General features: G+C 36.2%; 2 protein-coding genes across 3 annotated transcripts; both read left to right on the plus strand.

Annotated features, from left to right (window-relative positions):
* The first annotated feature begins 258 nt into the window (after positions 1 to 258).
* Positions 259 to 19,793, plus strand: LOC111001288 (transmembrane protein 47). 2 transcript variants are annotated; one of them, XM_022271141.2, is made up of 7 exons: positions 259 to 489; positions 869 to 936; positions 12,745 to 12,941; positions 16,190 to 16,329; positions 16,874 to 16,936; positions 17,569 to 17,699; positions 18,755 to 19,793. In XM_022271141.2, exons 1-7 carry the CDS (start codon positions 477 to 479, stop codon positions 18,785 to 18,787), a joined length of 645 nt encoding a protein of 214 aa, XP_022126833.1. In that variant the 5' UTR covers positions 259 to 476; the 3' UTR covers positions 18,788 to 19,793. The 2 variants fall into 2 exon arrangements, with proteins under 2 accessions (XP_022126833.1, XP_022126832.1); XM_022271140.2 differs by lacking the exons at positions 259 to 489; positions 869 to 936 and adding an exon at positions 9,943 to 10,224.
* Positions 1,965 to 3,062, plus strand: LOC111001287. Its single transcript, XM_022271139.2, has one exon. The coding sequence runs from the start codon at positions 2,214 to 2,216 to the stop codon at positions 2,925 to 2,927; it is 714 nt and encodes a 237-aa protein (XP_022126831.1). The 5' UTR covers positions 1,965 to 2,213; the 3' UTR covers positions 2,928 to 3,062.
* Positions 19,794 to 20,251: the final 458 nt, after the last annotated feature.

The raw sequence follows: 20,251 nt of genomic DNA on the forward strand, positions 1-20,251 counted from the left end.
ATTTACTTTGCCTTAGCAATACGGATGATTTACTTGTATTGTGAAAGAATTTTTCATTAATGACGCTGATAAAAAAATAAGGGATCTTCATATTTTTTCATTCACCATTGATATTTTATGGAGGGATTTTGTAATAGTTTTAAGCTTTAATTATATAGTTATAAGCTTTGTAATAGCTTTCAGTTTGAAGCTTTTTCTAAGTCTGCCTGTCAGTTATCAACTGTCAGTGTTGCGATATTGTACTCTATGCTGTATACTGCACTAGTGTAATGGTACTTGGTAGCCGCCCTAGTCTGTGCTCTGCTACGAGGGCTTGGCTATTTGTTTATGGACTGGATATTATTTGTTTGCAATTTTGTAGAGAGCATTTTAAGATACAAAGTAAAACATTAAGTAAAAAAATATATCTTTTCACATGTAGTTCTCCCTTATCAACCCTAAATATTTTTTTATTTGTATATAATTAAGACAACTAAATGGTCCAAATGTGTAAGTATATATTTGTTATTAAATTTCTTTTTACTATTTGGTCTTAAAGACAAATTCTTCTTATTTTTGTTTCAAATAAATAAAATCCTTTCATGGCGGTTAAGCTTTTCATAATTTATTCATTTTTCAAACAATCACCAACATAATAAAATTTGTCCTTGTTTTGTTGTGAATCACAAGGTGTGTAAATATCATTTGAATGACTGTCCATGTGTATAACAAAATGTAGTTATTAATTTCAATTTTTCTTGAAACTTTATATGAATTAGCTATATGCTATTTGTTTATAGGACATTTAGTTTTATTTTGGAATGTTTATATAATATATTTTACCATCCTTGTCAAGTTCAAAACAAATTAATAAGTCATTATGTTTTAGGGGAAGAAAACAACAGAATGGCATCAACAACTATGATTGAAACAGTCACCATCACAAGACCACTCAAGGTAAGTGTGATTAGACTAAAGCAAAAGAAGCAGCAAGTAAAATTTATGCTGTAACACTTCAAAGGGTTGTGGGGTGTAGACAGTCCTGTGCCAACCACCTAATCATTGTTATGCTAGAAATATACAGGCCTTGTTCTTTGTCTATTATTGACTAAGCTGTGGTGGCCTCTTTTTTATGATGTAGAGAAATTATATTACTTATAATTGGATTTATATTGTATATCGGTTTTATAAGGATAAAGTTGTTTGTCACGAAGTAAATCTTTTTTCTTTTTTTCTTTCTTTCATTATTTGTATAGTAATCTCAAATAGCAATTGGTATGAAGGAACTACGAGAGTTTGTTTACACCAGCTTTTCTCTCGGCCTAGACCCTCTGTCTTCTTAGCCAATCAGCAGGGATGTCTACTGATACAAATGACCTCATGATAATGAGGTGGAATAATTGATATGCATATGTTATATTCTATAATATACATATCTTATTTATATATTTTTTTGCATTTAACTTGTGTGTTGTTTATTTTATTTATTTATTTAATAGTTTTAGTTGTTAGTTGACATCATAAGGATCCTTTGTTATGGCTGTGCCTGCAAATTGTAAACTAATTATTGAATCAGTTATTAAAATTGATATTGATTGTAATTGCTTACTAGCTTGCTGAGATTTCTTGATGAAGGACTAGCTTGATTACTAGCAGTTAGTTTTCTTCCATTTACTATAAAAATCATAAAAAAACAATTTGTACATTAAACAGCCTCGAGTAATTAAACAAAAGTTTTCATCATTCCAATAAAAATAGCTTGCCTACTATTCTATAGTAGGTAGGTACCAGTCTAAATTATATAATTCCTTTCATCATTGATTAACATCTGTAACGCAAAGGTATCCTAAGCATTCTAACTTATTCGATGTTGTTTATCCTCAACGTAGGTACCAACTACAATGATGCTGAAAGTACAAAAAACTTCAATCGTATTTAGAAAATTAAATAAATAAATTAATTAAATTATATAAATTCGTCCTAGATCTACATTACGTGAATGTTGACATAATTGTTACTAAACGACGTATGAATTTTCAAACCAATTAATTTTTCTAATTGCATATCTTATTACCATAATATTTAATATCCATTTAGAAGTCTAACGTCTATCCAATTAACAACGGGTACACTGTGCACGTGAGTCTATAATATTATGTAGGAAAACCTAGAAATGTCTGAAGCCCAGTATTGGATTAGTGGGAGACTTACATTTAGTGAAGTATCGTGTCGGAATGGAAGCACACGGGGGTTTGACGCCTAGTAATCTTTGGCAACGAGGTGAATTGGCACGTCGTATGATGGGAGAGCGGCCGTCTCCGGTACCTCCTACTAGAGAGCTGTGGCCTGCTGCATCTGTACAACAGCCGCTTAGCATTAGCACTTTACATATAGCATATCTGAAAGATGAAGATTTATCTCCGAGAAGAGCATCGACATTACCTCCTCAACCATATTCTCCTACAACGATCCCCATAGAACGTGACTACAAACCTGGAATGTGCACTGTTGGGACAAATACCGAGCCTCTTCCTTCGCTCTTCGTTAGACTCAAAAAAATTATAAAAGGTGAAGAGCGCGACTCGAACGTTTTTCCTCCGCCAATAGAGTTTACTCCCATTAATAGGGAAAGTTCTTCGGATTACGATGAATCACCATTGGAGCGCGCGTTTAACGGAATAAAGAAAGTAATTACAGGAGCTAAGTACCGTATAGCACCCCGGTCGGATACTGCCGAAAGTCCAAAAATAGTGTACGACACGTCCAAACCGGGCGATAGAATGGTTTCTACATTTGGTGCTAGTGAATCTAGAAAGTGGTTTAAGTTACCGTCTCGGGCAAGTTACGTTCGGCGGCTTCGAGCGGTTGTTGACTGTTGCCAACGAACACCCCGTCGCCCCCCACGGCGCAATGTGCAACCGAATACCTTGCAGATCACACAGGTGTGACAACCAAATATTGGTGTAGAAATTTATTTATATAGATTATTTGAACTGTTCCAGAACGCCTATCGTGCTAAGTGCCGTTTACTAGAACCATCCAAGCTTAAATAGCGTTTTGGCTAATAAAAGTGTTTTCAGTAATCTGTGTTTTGTTGTCGCGCGGGAGGGTGCGAGTAGCAAGTGATGCAGGGCGGCGAGTCGGGACAGTCTCGCGCGAGGCGCTGTGTCGCCCGGTCTCGCCGCCCTAACAGAGACCCGCCCTCTGAGCGTCTAAATACATTATTAATTCCAATACAACAAAAAATCCCTCTCTCTCTCCTGATTACCTGCTTGTTATTTATATCGAAGTATTAGCTCTGAAACAGTGCTTTTATTTTTGAAGAAGGTACAGCTTTTTACCTAAACCTCAAAGTCGGCGCGGCTCGATGCGCAAAATTCTTAAGCCAGAAATTATGTGATTTAAGTTTATGGAGCTACTTTTATTATAACCTAATATTAGTTTTGCCCTAAATATAGCACAAGTAGATAGGTCACGCACGGTGTGTATTGACATTTGCGTTATTAAATTCGCTAGATTAAGTTATAACTAGTGTGGCCTATTTTTGAAAATGCACACATAAAACATAAGAGTGCACTCGTTAAATTGCTGAGGAGTGTTGGAATTATAATTAAAAAATCTTTAAAAGTTTACAAATACTTCATTCAAGTAATCAGAAAATAAACATTTTACTTTTGCTTCTAAAACAAACATTGAACCATATATTGTTACATTCCTCAAAACTATAATTGGAAAAGAATTCTATTTGTTCTGAAGGGATAGCCAGCTAAATTTGTTACAGGAGCATTCCTGTAACGAATTGTATTGAAACAGGAACACAAATGTTTTAATGATTTTCTAAACAATTTATCAGGTCACATATATATTATGGAAACAAATGAGTTCATTTATTGTTCAGGGTTATTGTTATTATTTGTACTATATCTGTTACTGATATATTACGATGATTACAAATACATATATTTATTTAAACTGACTGTGTATGTATGGCTATTAGGAACCAATAATATATTTGGTTGGTGGAACAATTGAATTATATATACCAATTAATAAATTTAAATTATTTTATTTATCAATGCGCCAAACAAGGGCATCCAGTCTTGATAAGTAAATTTTGTACTGTATATTACATATTTATTATTTTATCTTATTGTTGCAAAGATCTTATGAAAATAAAAATGGTCAACGTTATTAAAGTAGGGATATTGTTTGAATCTTTTAAATTGATCTATTGCATAATTGTATTGGTCATACAAGTATTTTATTTATACTCCGCTTGATGTAGGTATCTGTGATTTTTTATTAAGACTCTAACATACGCCGATGACTTTGAGGATTTGACCTCTACTACAAACAATAATTTACTAACGCCATCTAGTCTAACAAAATAGTGAATAGTCTAACAAAACTACGTGAATACGAAACCAATTATTAGCTAAATATAAAAATTTATAAATAAATATTGGTCTAGAAAAAATGGTGGCTGCCAATTATTTAACTAGTACATACATGATTTTTTTACATGTTTAATTCGTTCTGAGGTTAAAACTTTTTAATGCCAGTATTGCTAAAATACCGAAACCGAGTCATCATCATCAGCTGACGATGGACTCTGATGGTTGGTACTGGATCTCGAGGATGGTAAGCAGTAGACATACCGTCATTGAGCTCGTTGTAATCAGCTCAGCGAAACGATACTAGAAATGTGACTATATGAACCTGATGATGGACTCCGAAGGTGAGTAGTGGATCTCGAGGATGGTAAGCAGCAGACATACCGTCATTGAGCTCGTTGTAATCAGCTCAGCGAAACGATACTAGAAATGTGACTATATGAACCTGATGGTGGACTCCGAAGGTGAGTAGTGGATCTCGAGGATGGTAAGCAGCAGACATACCGTCATTTAGCTCGTTGTAATCAGCTCAGCGAAACGATACTAGAAATGTGACTATATGAACCTGATGGTGGACTCCGAAGGTGAGTAGTGGATCTCGAGGATGGTAAGCAGCAGACATACCGTCATTTAGCTCGTTGTAATCAGCTCAGCGAAACGATACTAGAAATGTGACTATATGAACCTGATGATGAACTCCGAAGGTGGGTACTGGATCTCGAGGATGGTTAGCAGTAGACATACCGTCATTGAGCTCGTTGTAATCAGCTCAGCGAGGCGATACGAGAAATGTGACTATATGAACCTGATGATGGACTCCGAAGGTGGGTACTGGGTCTCGAGGATGGTAAGCAGTAGACATACCGTCATTGAGCTCGTTGTAATCAGCTCAGCGAAACGATACTAGAAATGTGACTATATGAACCTGATGATGGACTCCGAAGGTGGATACTGAGTCTCGAGGATGGTAAACAGTAGACATACCGTCAATGAGCTCGTTGTAATCAGCTCAGCGAGACGATACAAGAAATTTGACTATATGAACCTGATAATGGTCTCCGAAGGTGGGGACCGGATCTCGAGGATGGTAAGCAGTAGACATGCCGTCATTGAGCTCGTTGTAATCAGCTCAGCAAGACGATACTAGAAATGTGACTATACGAACCTGATGATGAACTCCGAAGGTGGGTACTGGATCTCGAGGATGGTAAGCAGTAGACATACCGTCATTGAGCTCGTTGTAATCAGCTTAGCGAAACGATACTAGAAATGTGACTATATGAACCTGATGATGGACTCCGAAGGTTGATACTGAGTCTCGAGGATGGTAAACAGTAGACATACCGTCATTGAGCTCGTTGTAATCAGCTCAGCGAGACGATACAAGAAATTTGACTATATGAACCTGATAATGGTCTCCGAAGGTGGGGACCGGATCTCGAGGATGGTAAGCAGTAGACATGCCGTCATTGAGCTCGTTGTAATCAGCTCAGCAAGACGATACTAGAAATGTGACTATATGAACCTGATGATGAACTCCGAAGGTGGGTACTGGATCTCGAGGATGGTAAGCAGTAGACATACCGTCATTGAGCTCGTTGTAATCAGCTCAGCGAGACGATACTAGAAATGTGACTATATGAAGCTGATGATAGACTCCGAAGGTGGGTACTGGGTCTCGAGGATGGTAAGCAGCAGACATACCGTCATTGAGCTCGTTGTAATCAGCTTAGCGAGACGATACTAGAAATGTGTTATATGAACCTGATAATGGACTCCGAAGGTGGGTACTGGATCTCGAGGATGGTAAGCAGTAGACATACCATCATTGAGCTCGTTGTAATCAGCTCATCGAGACGATACTAGAAATGTGACTATATGAACTTATTAATATTTAATATTAAATAAATATTAGGTAATATTTACTATAATACCACTATATTTCTTTGAGTTTATTGAAAAAATAATCAATTTCAACGATTCGTCTTCCAGTTGAAATTTTAAATATTTTTCTTAGTTCTGAAACCTACGAGTGCAGCATGTTATATCTAAGCCCGAAAATGAAATCAGAGTCAATCAGACCCAGTACCCACCTTCGGAGTCCATCATCAAGTTCATATAACACATTTCTAGTATCGTCTCGCTGAGCTGATTACAACGAGCTCAATGACGGCATGTCTACTGCTTACCATCCTCGAGATCCGGTCCCCACCTTCGGAGACCATTATCAGGTTCATATAGTCAAATTTCTTGTATCGTCTCGCTGAGCTGATTACAACGAGCTCAATGACGGTATGTCTACTGTTTACCATCCTCGAGATCCGGTCCCCACCTTCGGAGACCATTATCAGGTTCATATAGTAAAATTTCTTGTATCGTCTCGCAAAGCTGATTACAACGAGCTCAATGACGGTATGTCTACTGTTTACCATCCTCGAGACTCAGTATCCACCTTCGGAGTCCATCATCAGGTTCATATAGTCACATTTCTAGTATCGTTTCGCTAAGCTGATTACAACGAGCTCAATGACGGTATGTCTACTGCTTACCATCCTCGAGATCCAGTACCCACCTTCGGAGTTCATCATCAGGTTCATATAGTTACATTTCTAGTATCGTCTTGCTGAGCTGATTACAACGAGCTCAATGACGGCATGTCTACTGCTTACCATCCTCGAGATCCGGTCCCCACCTTCGGAGACCATTATCAGGTTCATATAGTCAAATTTCTTGTATCGTCTCGCTGAGATGATTACAACGAGCTCAATGACGGTATGTCTACTGTTTACCATCCTCGAGACTCAGTATCCACCTTCGGAGTCCATCATCAGGTTCATTTAGTCACATTTCTAGTATCGTTTCGCTAAGCTGATTACAACGAGCTCAATGACGGTATGTCTACTGCTTACCATCCTCGAGATCCAGTACCCACCTTCGGAGTTCATCATCAGGTTCATATAGTCACATTTCTAGTATCGTCTTGCTGAGCTGATTACAACGAGCTCAATGACGGCATGTCTACTGCTTACCATCCTCGAGATCCGGTCCCCACCTTCGGAGACCATTATCAGGTTCATATAGTCAAATTTCTTGTATCGTCTCGCTGAGCTGATTACAACGAGCTCAATGACGGTATGTCTACTGTTTACCATCCTCGAGACTCAGTATCCACCTTCGGAGTCCATCATCAGGTTCATATAGTCACATTTCTAGTATCGTTTCGCTAAGCTGATTACAACGAGCTCAATGATGGTATGTCTAATGCTTATCATCCTCGAGACTCTGTACCCACCTTGGGAGTCCATCATCAGGTTCATATAGACACATTTCTAGTATCGTCTCGCTGAGCTGATTACAACGAGCTCAATGACGGTATGTCTACTGCTTACCATCCTCGAGATCCAGTACCCACTTTCAGATTCCATCAGGTATCAGGTTCAGCAACTTATTTTACTTGGTTGTACAAGTTGCACTTGAAACTTGACAACTCTAAATTTGAGTTTTGTTTGGGTAGGTACTTATATACATATACTTATAACATACAATAATTTCCGAAGTTCATGTCCTCGCCTCACTTGATATTTCTTTTTATATTTTGGCATTTCTAAAAAAATCCGCGGGTAAAAACTAAAATACGCAAATATTTAATTGTTATTGGCTTCGACACACAAGCGTAGTCCTCCCGTCGCAAAGCGTTGAGGTGGACTGAAGACAAGCCGCATGCAGGGCTCGCGGGTGTGAAATTGCGGAGGGAAGCCCATTGCGCTTGAGTTTATTTACCTTTTATTACTTTCCATGCCCAGGAAACGAATTAATACAATTTTTTTTTATCAAAATAATAATATATGCTATATCTAATAATACGTGTAAGATTAAAATAAATCGCATAAACCGTTTTGGAGCGAATTTGTAATTTATGTCTTATCTACGGTTCGATGGTAAATTTTTTTTTGGGAAATTGGTATTGCTTTTATCTTTTTTGATTTTATCAATCGATACAGTAGGCTTCAACCCACAATATATATTTTTTTCAAATTCATATGAGCGACAGTTCTTCCAACAATTTAATTTAAACTAGGGCTAGTTGACCGATTTGAGCACTGTTCAAGCCTTAAGCGTAATTTTTTGGAAGGCTGAATTAAAAAACAACTACATATATACTATAAGTACATGCTGTTAGCAAATGTTAAGAGAGCATTTACTTCGTTTTTGTGACTTCCAAAAAAACAACTCATTGGTTCATAAATATTGAATTTTGTTCGCGTAGTACGAGCGCCTATGTCCTTCTAACTATAACCACACTATCAGGAATAGTAAATCATTGAATTTATGCTGTGTCAGTATCGTTTCACTTACGACACGTTCCATGACTTTCTATTAGTACGGAGACAATATTCTATTGTTTTTCGAAATTCATAAAACGTATGAATGGAAATGGGATTTTTGAGCTTATTGATAGCATAACTTTTATTTTGTAGCTTTTTCTATTATATATAAATTTATGTCTGGACAATGTACATAAATCAATATATATAAAGTATATTTTAGGTGACAAATGTACTTTCATAACCTGATATGATTCTTTGAGTATACCTCTGCAAAGTATTAAGGAAAAATATCCCTTTGAGCGTTTTCCGTTTTTACAGTCGAGTTCACGTTTTAATAAACCTTTTCAAACGTTTGAACAAATATACCTGCCTTGGAAATAATAGGATACAGCGAATTCAGAACGAAATAAATAAAATATTTGTTTTAAAGTAAAAGCAATAGGCAGATAGTACATATAGTAGTAATAAATTGATAATATTAATATCTTCGAGTCTAGACTAGATCTCTATATTAAGAGACTTACTTCTAAACAATTAACTTGTTTTTTTTTCATCTTCGAGGATGGAACTGAAAATCCTAAGATTTTGACGATATTTGTTTGGACATAACAGAAGTAAAATCTGATATCCATCTTTTTTCACTTAATGATATAGATTTTTTACTAATACATACAAGTGTAACCTAGATATGAGTCTTACCTTTAGTTAAGGATTCGTATGTGACGCCAGTAACCTCATTTGGTTACTACCCCCGTATTTGTAATACGCATTTGTTCCGTCACTCCCTGACCTAATTCAAGAAGTCATGCGGAAGTTCTGCTCGTTGATGCCGGTAGCGGTACCCTAGTTTATTGGTAGAATTTGCACAGAAATTCTTGATATTCTGAATGCTGATAAACGCTTGGTTTCCCACTTTTAGTAATATCTACCTACTTAGGAATTGGGTCATCTGATTTCAATGAGATGGCCTATTTTGAAAGTTGCAGCGAAATTTTTATTTTTTATATTGTCTTTAAAATTTTTGGCAAACAAATATAAAAATTAGTTAGATCATTCATGTCTTAAAACGCTCTCCATTCCAAATGTGATTCGCGTGATATAAATATTATTATTGCGGTATTAAAACTACAGTATTCATTACATCATCGTCAGTTTTTAATCAAATTGTTATTCCTTTAGTTTAAAAAATAATAATTTAGGTCCGATAGCTAGATAGATAGATACTATAGCCTTCCATTTAGCAAAGGAGGCAATCGATAGTTGCTTGCAAATTTATAATCCGGTATAAGAAGAATTATTTATCGATTCTGTGTCTAGTGAAAAGTCACTTAAGTGTAGAACAGTGAAGGTATGCGCTAGTGTGCGGCGAGTAGTGTTAGTGTGTGTGTGCGCGCATGCAGGGGCGCGCGGGCGCCGGCCCCGTGGGGCTCTGCACGCAGCCGCGCGCCCTGCCGCCTGTGTTACCTCCACCGCCCCAGTTCGCATCTGACCAAAACGAAATGCCAGCCAACCAGATAGCACAGGTAATCTCCGAAAAAAAAAACAACATACTATGTTATCAAAAAAAAAAACAACATACTATGTTATAAAAAAAAACAACATACTATGTTATCAAAAAAAAACAACATACTATGTTATCACGAATAATATAAAAAATCCTGTACGCAACCTAAACAGATTAATGGCTATCAAATGCAAGTCGCTAAGTATATTGAGCCATTTATTATTTCTATGATTGTGATATTTCCCTTGGCTCTTATGGTAGGTATCAGAGTATTTAGGAGTAAGAATGACTCAAATTCTATGTTTTTAACAACACATTTAGCACGTCTCGACTTTGAGTCTTACTCTAAAAATAATAATTTTTGATCTAGTATTGAGCATGCCTGTATCTTCACAAGAATAACGGAATATTACTTTATTGCAGAGTTATAAATTCTTTCTAGTTCTATGTAGGACATTGAGCACAACTTAGTAGAACAAATACAACGTACCGTAAAAGGACAAAGGGAACTGGAATGAATGCGTCTGCTGACTTTGATATTGCGACGTTAGTTCAAGTTGACTTGTTTCCCTTGAATAACGTATATTACTTAATACATTATATATTCTAATGGCTGCACATATCAATTATTAAGTAGGACTAAGAATATGAAGTCAGTAAATTTTTGATCATTGCTCACATAATTAATTTATAATACGTAGATCCTGTTTGTGTGTATGTATGTGTAATCAAATAATATAATGTGTATGACACATTATATTATTTGATTATAATTATATAATTTCTGATTAATTTACTAATTAGAGATAGCGCCTTGATAAACATTATCTGTTGATATAAAAATCCCTAAAGAGATTTGTTATCAAAAGAAAGTATCAGAAAAGGACTTGATCTCATAAAACCTTTTGACATTTGAATAAAGATTCTATGAGTTTTTCTACTCAAAGCCAAGTTTTTTCTTTGCTGTTAAAAAGCTCTATACACATTTTAATTTCTTACTTGAATGAACTGCAATTGAATAAAGCGGAATTATTCACGTGCACGTGGCCCCAAATTATCAAATCATTACAATTTTATGAATGGCAGGGCTTTTATTAACATTTCCGGTACTTACATTATGGGGTCAATATTGATTAGGTTATAATGCTTGTAAGAATTAGTTGACATAACGTACATTCGAAAAAAGGAATTCTAATCCGCGCTCCTCTTTCTTCCGTTGTGCTTAATTTTCATTAATGTAGGCATAACGAATTCGATTAAGGGTCCTTTAAGAAAAGAGCGTACCAATTCTTAAAAGGCTGGCAACGCACTCGTGAACCCTCTGACATTGAGAGTGTTCGTGCGCGGTATAAATTAACATCAGGCGATGCCTCACCGACTGCCTTTAAAAAATAGTCAACATTAATTTGTGAGAACTGTTGTTTTTACTATTGCAAGTGAATAAAGGAATAAAAATCTCTAAAAAAACAAATTTCTATTCTTATATATCTTCGATTTATTTACTTAACATGAGCTACTGTCTGTGTTAGCTTTGCGATATTCACATGCGACATCGATTTTGTCTGCAAAGTGCAAGGTAATAAAAGCGTCTGAGATTTGTAGGCAAAGAAGGACGCGGTGGTTGCGACGCGACGAAACTTAGGGGTGCAATTTCTATCGCCAGCGCCGTGTTGGTCTTAACAGCTGATGGTCCGGTCGCGTGGGGTGTTACGATCGATCCAACACCCCGCTTCCCCTCGAGACACTCACGTTTTTCTTACCCTCGCGTTTTAATTCCTAGTTCCACTTTCGAGGGCTTGATGGATCACGAGGTGCGCAACGCGAACGAGCGAGCTTTGTTTTGATGTTCTTTATGTATACTAAGAACTTTTAGCGTCCTTTTCACGCACGTTGTTTTGTACTTAATGAGAGTACGGAACAATAGAGCATATTGTGCGTAGTTACTGTTGTCTATTGCGCATATGTTTACATGATTTTAAAACTATACTAAAATCAGCCAACAATTTTATAGAGCACAGAAGAGAAACTTATGTTTTTGTTCTTATAGAAAGCATATGTATTATATATGTGTTTAATTAAAAAAGTTACATACAGCTATGGAAGTAGGATATCGGAGATGTGATCTTTAATGGATAAGCCTTAATTGCGACAATATTTATGCAAAGCCATGTAATGTTATGTCATCTCGGAATAATAGCACCGTTGATAGTTGCATGCAAATGAGTTATGATAGTCTGCTGATCTTAATTCTATTAAAGATAATCTCAAGACATAATGATCGTAGTTTCTCAGTTAGTCTACATAGTGTTACTGTTTGCTTACACAATCCGATTTGAAGGACCACGAAAAGTTCAGTTGTATTTTATATGTATAATCTTAACATATAATAATTAAAATTGGTCTAGTTCTTTTCACAACAACATGAAAACAATTGAATATCCAAAATTGTACTAGGTACTGACCTTGATATAGTTATAGTTATTATATGCTATGAACAATTATTGGTGAGCCGTGTTCAATTGAGTTTTGCATTTTTCAGGTAATCGCGTTAATATGCGGCCTGCTGGTGATTATACTGATGGTCCTGGGCCTCGCATCAGCAGACTGGCTGATGGCTGCAGGCTGGCGGCAGGGCCTGTTCATGCACTGCATAGATCCAGAGGCGCCGACGCCTTTGCCTTTCGACATCACTGCTCAGCCAGGGTGCTACGCCGCGAGGCCCGCACCATACATTAAGTAAGTACACTTTCTTTCTAGTTCATTCCAGAGTTTATACTAAAATTAAGTAAAAGTAGAAGTATTAACTTCTAGGTTCTATTTAGGTTCAATGTTTCTCAACTTAGACATCAGGTTATGGAATTTAGAAAAGACATGAAGTGGATGTTTAATATTGCAAATTGGCCTTAAAAAAGTATCGATGAAAATGATACACAATTATAGAAGTAATTGTCAAACTTGTAATCTGACAGATTAGTGTATCATGTAATTTCCTTCCTCACTGGGCGCTTTATAAATGTTTAGACGATACAGCTTCATTATAGTCAACAATGTAATACTCGACACCAAACTTCGATCAAGTGGTCAATACAAAATCGTTCCGGCAGTTGCGTATTGCACGCTACATGCGCCTTTGATAGGTAACATAGCGGAGAGTTTGAAGAGCTATTCAGCCCCGATAGTTTGTTTGGACTACTTGACCGAATTACTGAAATACTGCAGTTCATTCCGAGCAGGATTTGAATCGATTACTAGAAAATTTTTGATATGCGTATCGACTATTAGAAAACAATATTGTATTAAGCATCAAGCGACGCTCCGTAAATTCGATGGCATGTCTATAGCCTATTTGTTCGTAAAATGACAACTGTGATTACACAAGGCGCAATCGATCTGTTGGGTCAAGGACAATGCTACAACAGCTTGCAATGTTTTTGAGAACACAAAAATATTTTTAATTAGAAAGTTTACTGAATTAGTAGAAATAGTTTTACGTCCTATTAACAAAAACTCAAAGCTTTGAAACATTTTGTAAATTTATTATTCAAAGAACCCATTTTTTTGAGGAATGTTTCAAAGTTCTGATATTTTTTACCCATCTGAAATTAGCCTCTTCGCTTTTATTAGATTTTATGATATGGTTTTGGAATGGGGAATGCAAGTACAATCATTTGTTTTCCCTCCGTAACTCGCAAATAAAATGCTGTCCGCGGTTTCCAAGAGGCTCGCTAGGGGGCTGACTTATTACTGAAGTCTCCTTTTGTATTGTTTTGTTGATCTTTTAATATCTTCCTCGACAGTGGTAATTCCTAAATATTTGTTTTGTATTCGCTGTAGGATTTCGATATTAGAGCAGATTGCTGACTCCCAGAGCTGCCATAGGACAATATTGGTTTCCTGACACTTTTATTGTATAGACATTTTCCAGAGTGAACAATGGTGTGCTTTATTGCGACGAGGTCTGCAGTTTATCCTGCAATGTACGATTTTCATTTACTCTGAGCAATTCTATTAAATCTTTTTGGGCTCTATTCAACGCTTGTTTATCTTACCGATTTCTGCTGGTGTGCCATTGTCGTCTTAGGCTTCTCTTCTTAGCAATTCGTTCTTTTATTTCCAAGGGTCCCTACCCTTCCAGGGTAGAGTCTTTGTGATTTAGGTTCTATACATATGAGGTCTCTCTCTAGGTATCTCATATATATGAGGTCGATAGCCATGTTGCTCTTAGCATAAGATTAGTATGACAAGCTGAATCCTCTTTGTCACTTTCATTTATGAAGGACATGCGTAGTTTAACATTATCTTCAATGTATTCTCGAAAGGCTTCCCAGTCAGTTTATCCCGTGGTTCTTTCTAAATAACTGTTGTGCTTAGTGAGACTTTAGTACGGATCCCAGACATCTCTTTAGTGATGAAAAATTAGATAAGATATAGCGTTTTTTTTCGTTTGTTGGTTGTTTCACCTGTTGATATTAATCAATAGGGTTTTTCAGCTCCCAACTCTTTGTTGTTGTTAGTCGTGAGCCCCATAATGTCTTCTTACGAGTTCCAGTTTCCTCTATCAATGAATGTACAGCCAAGCGAATGGAAAACATCATACATATGCTTATCTATTCGGTGTCTAGGTGGGCACTGCAACCACATTGAGTGATCCCTGCCAGTCATAAGTTAAATATCATATTTAAGGGCTTTTTAGAATTACTAATGCTTTTACATTATTGCTGCGCAGAATAACTATTACACTATTTTATCAAGTAACATTGCAGCACTTTTTGAACTTTTCAATGGATTCTACTTGTAGTATTTATAAAATACAAACAATAATACACTCGGAGACACAATACGAGATGTTTCACGGTCTACCCGTAACTTTCTTATTAAAAGTGCTTATAATAAACAAGAAATCCAGGATATAAGTAAAAAAGGTAGGAATCTCTTAAATTACGACTAGAATTGGCAGCGAGCTCTCGCTGTCGAGTGGTATACTTGTCAAATTAAATTAAAAGCGACTCATAATTTCTGTTTGTCAGTTTGCAGTAGGCACTTGCAATTTGCGAAATGAATAGCGCTTACAGCCGTCTCAATGTTTTTATATGAGCAAGGAATTTTAAGCTTTCAATTCCTTGAATAAAACTATATTTTATATAAGTTCTAGATCTAATTTATCTATTCATAAGATAACATATGGGATATTAAGTAATGTTACAAATGGTTGTTGTCTACATTAGAATTTGTGTCGCACACAGTGTCGGTGCGAGGAGAATTAAATTCTGGAACTGATGAAAAATAGAACAGTTATTTTGTATCTTTTATATTATAGTTTCTGTCACAACAATTTTAGAGTAAAAAATATTGCATAAATATGAGTAAATATAGAGCAAGGTCATCGAGCATGTCTCGGTTAGCGAAGCTGTGTTCAGTTGGCGAGATAATGATATGCAAAGTGCGGACTTCTGCGACAAACTGCGAGGTAAACATTGGCGGTTTTAATGATAACTTATAAAAGATTCCTTTGTCTATAAACTCTTTGAACTACAAGTGACTGAAGCAAGCAGTTGTCGTTGCATCTACGGATTTTGCTTTCCAACATCTTTTGTGTTTCGTTGATTTATGAATAATGCTTTCAAAATACAGATTTTTATACTGCCATTTCTTAGTTTTTGTCACTGATTAAATGTTACTTCACATGTTACTCGTTTGGGCTTACAGTATAGAGTTCGAAAACATTTTAAATGTATTTCAGTGGCTATGAAAAAACGAACGATATATAAGTTAGGGTTAATAGGTGTATAAAGCTATTAATAAATTACTTATTATTATTGAACTGTAAAGGAAAACGTAGGAAGGAACCAGGCATGTCCTCTACCCAAATTTCTACGCCTTAAATGTATCTACTATCTATAGAACATGCAATAATACATGCAGCAGAGGCTGTAGCGCCGGTTTATATTATTATTGTTACGCGTATTATTTTTTTGTGTTTTCAGAGCGGCAGCCGGCTTGTGCGTAGCAACGCTGGCGGCGGACGTGTGCGGAGCCCTACTTACAGGGCTAGGGCTACGGTCAGCGGATCACCGCACAAAGTTCCGATACTATCGGTTCGCGGTTCTTGCCATGTCGCTTGCACGTTAGTATATCTTTATCTGTTCTTTCTTAGTTACATGAAACAAGTTATTATATGAGAACGTGCTATATTTACTAAGATAATGCAATCACTAAATACTACAATTGTTGCGTTTAACACTTTCACACTAGGCTTTCACAATGTTCCCGCTATTGTCTTTTGAAGTTAATTGCTTTGTATAGTCTCTTATGTTATAGAAAAACAAAATGATGCTTTTGCACTTTTAACTAACGTCTTGTAACAGATCTGAAACGTTTTATATGTTTAATTGATAGATTTCTACTAAAAAACATGCTATTTTATTTTATTACAGCTGAAGTCGGAAAATCTTATAAGGAATGGACAAAACATTTAGAATAAATTTGCCATTTTTCTTTCTGGAATAGCTATAAATATTAACAATAAAAATATTTCAAGAAAAAAGTGCTCCTCTCTGTGAGACGTATATTGTACATAAGGGCTCGGGACTTTACATTGTAAAATGATGGCTATAGATAAAGCTCCATTCTTGGCAAAAGCAAAATAAATCTTTTTTTTTTAATTTCAGTAATGTGCATCTTAATAGCGCTGGTGATATACCCGGTCTGTTTCGCCGCCGAATTGAATTTAGGTAAGTTTATTCACATTAATTTATAAATTATTTATTTATTTATTTTACTATTTAAAGGTTGATAATATTTCTGATGCATCCGTTAAATCCGTTTTTGTAAATTGAGCAATTAGGAGGCATTAAAACAAGGGCGTGTTTACCCGAGTATAAAAAATATATAAATCTAGATAATAAGTATAAGAATTTTAATTGAACTATTAGCAGGATTATTATTTCGGCTTTATTGCTATGTATGAGGGTGTATATTAGAGTGAAACAAGCCTCTCATACTTCGCCTAAAAAGTGCTCATTATGTTCATTCTAGGCGTATTTAAACCAAAAGACGAATGAATAACAAGAACCTTTCGAAAAAGCTAACTTTGTGAAACTGATGATAAAGATATAACGTGACCTAATTTGTAATATACTTCTACTAATTTTAAAATCGGTTTTTTATTTAGATAACAAACTTTTTTTACAAGTAAAACAAAACCAAATGTATATGTATATCATTCAGAAAAAATACCATAATCTTATATGTGTATGTGTTTACGTGTGCGTTGTTGTGCGTAAGAGACTGCATTTACCCATAGAAAACCTACTTAAATAATTCATTAAAATCTCGTTGCAATATTAAATAATGTCTTTTACAGGCAACAGATCGGTGTGGGAATTCGGTTGGGCGTACGGCGTGGGTTGGGGCGCCGCCATTTTCCTTTTCGGCGCAGTTGTGTTGCTGCTCTGTGACAAGGAGAGTGAGGAGCTCTACTACAAGGAACGGAAAGTGAGTCAGCCATTAAACTATCACTGAGCATGCATAAGTTATTTTGTACATATTTATTTAAATAAATTGTGGTTTTTATATGGATTTTTATTTTGTTATTTTCCTTTTAGCCATATTTGTAAATAAAATATTTATTGGTCTTGATTTTATAATTAATCATTTTATACCTACATACATGTAGAAAATAAGTTTTAAGAACAAATATCATGAACTCATGATAGCTGTTCATTGTTTCACGTAGTTATGACTAGTATTGGAATATAAGTTATTAGGACTTAGCTATTTAATATTATTGGTGTGTAGCCTTCGCGGAAGAGTAAAATGCAAATTGAGCCCTGGGGAACGTAGCACTCCGGGCATTATATGGGTTAAACACTGGGTACGCTCTTGCAAAGCAAAAAATGTTTAAGAATTCGTAGGCAGAAATAATACTTGCACAAAAAATTATTTATTAAAACAATGGTATAGTGCGATTTTCAGCATGGGCTGATTTTTATATTTTGCAGTTCTATAAATTACTGGTTCCCCGCAATTGTTCATTTGTAATTATAATATGTGCGATACCTCAAGTCCAGAGGTTACAGTTACACTTTTAAGTTTCAAATAGTAATGAAATTACATAACATTTCATGTAGGTTATAGATATAAATATTACAAAATTATGTTTGTTTAAGTACTTGAGACATATTTTGTGTTATATATTAATGTCTTTTTCCACAAATAACCCCAAAAAAACGATGAATGATGTTTGAGAATAAAGATCGACTAGTCTAAAATAGCACAGGTGTTTATATCAAAAAATATGTTCCAAGTTAAATTTAAAAAATACAAGCATTTTTAACGAGTAATTTTTATTCAGTGTATATTGACACCTCTTTCGTAAACTTTAGTGACTTTTATAGTTTATGTATTTTTTTGTTGTTTTAAAATAAAAACAATATGAAATAAAGAAAAACCTATTCATGATTTTTCCGGTTACGCTAACGATAAAACGCCTGATGTTTGGTTAAGATGTTGACAACAGCTACAAAGAGTGAACGATAAATAATTTGCAGGTCGTGAGCGGTGAAGCGAGCGCGCGCCCCTAGGGCCGCGGGCGCCTGCCCGACCTCGTGCCGTGAGGCCGCTAGTGCACGCACACACGCACACACACACACGCACACCGCACTAACGCACGCACAAGAGTGGACCACTCGCGACCAACCTCACGTTTATTACGTGTGAGGCTGGCGCAACTTTGACATCTTTGTGAGTATATTGGGTTTATAATTTTTTTGGTATTCTTTGTAAATTAAATTATTTGTGGCGGAAACTAGATCTCAAAATGTTTCGTTTCCGCTTGTATTTTTTGTAATTCAGTTTTTTATTTCGTGTTTATGAAGCGATTCCAACAGAACGGTAAAGTCAACAGACGGGATATCACAACAATTCAAGAACACATTAAGAAATATTGGAGCCATAATTCTAATTTTTACCGATCTGTTCGAATCGCACGTAAATATCGTTTTAATCATTATTTATATTTTTATATTCTAATTAAGTGATGTGGTCCAATTGTTGTTAGTAAGTTTCAAGAAATCGTCATTTCATATTGACGTGATTACTTGAAATTTGTTAAAATATCGCGTTTTATGTGCGGTGGTGTAAACAAATATGTCTGCACGTTGGAAAATTGACTTCGTTGTATTGAATGCCCCATAAATGTGCAAGTTAAATCTTTGTATTATGTATGTGCACAGTATGACGCATCAGTTTGCCAACGTGCCGATAATGGCATTAGGTCTGCTGCGATAACGCACGGATAATGTACGACTCGCATTTGTTTTTTGTTATTTTACACCTTTCTATTGCTTTAAGGAGCAATTTGTGATTATATTGTACAAACAATTTGGTTTTACGTATGATTTCGAAGACATTTACAAATGATTTTTTTTTGTTATTAGTTACTAAGTTATTTCAAAATTTATTTAAGCTTTAACTTGGGTATGTTTTAGTATTAGAGTTTTTCACCGAAGGCGCTTTTTGCCCGTTCGAATGTAGAATCTCGTTTAGGCGGAGTCGTTTGGATGTAACCTCTAAATTGTTAGCGCTCGCCTCTCGGCCGTATTGCGTTGATGTTAATTTTAAGGTTTATTTAGGGCACGTTCGGCGCGAAGGCGTCGGTCGACGATCGGCGGTCAATCGGGTATTATCCGTTCCAAAGGGCGTCGATATTATTTATTCGCTTTAACTTATCGGTTGGTCCTTAGCGGGTTGTAAATAGATGTGTGGTAGACCGGTCGGTGGCGTGTAGTGCGGCGGCGGCGCGGCGGCGGGCAGGCGGCGGGCGGCGCCGGTCGCTCGCACCTCTCTCTGTCTCCTTTCTTCTCTTCTCCAGCTCTCGGCTGCTCTCCTCTCTCTTAGGAGGACGAGAGCGGCCCGACCTGCGTTTTGTACTACGAACTTGTATTCTAGAGCTACTGCACAATTAGTGTAACGAGTGTACTTGAGTGAATCTCGGCGACGTGGAGTCGTCTCCTCGTTCGCAATTCTGATTAACGGGCTATGACTAC

This window comes from Pieris rapae, chromosome 4 (assembly GCF_905147795.1).
Source record: "Pieris rapae chromosome 4, ilPieRapa1.1, whole genome shotgun sequence".
Classification (NCBI taxonomy): domain Eukaryota; kingdom Metazoa; phylum Arthropoda; class Insecta; order Lepidoptera; family Pieridae; genus Pieris; species Pieris rapae.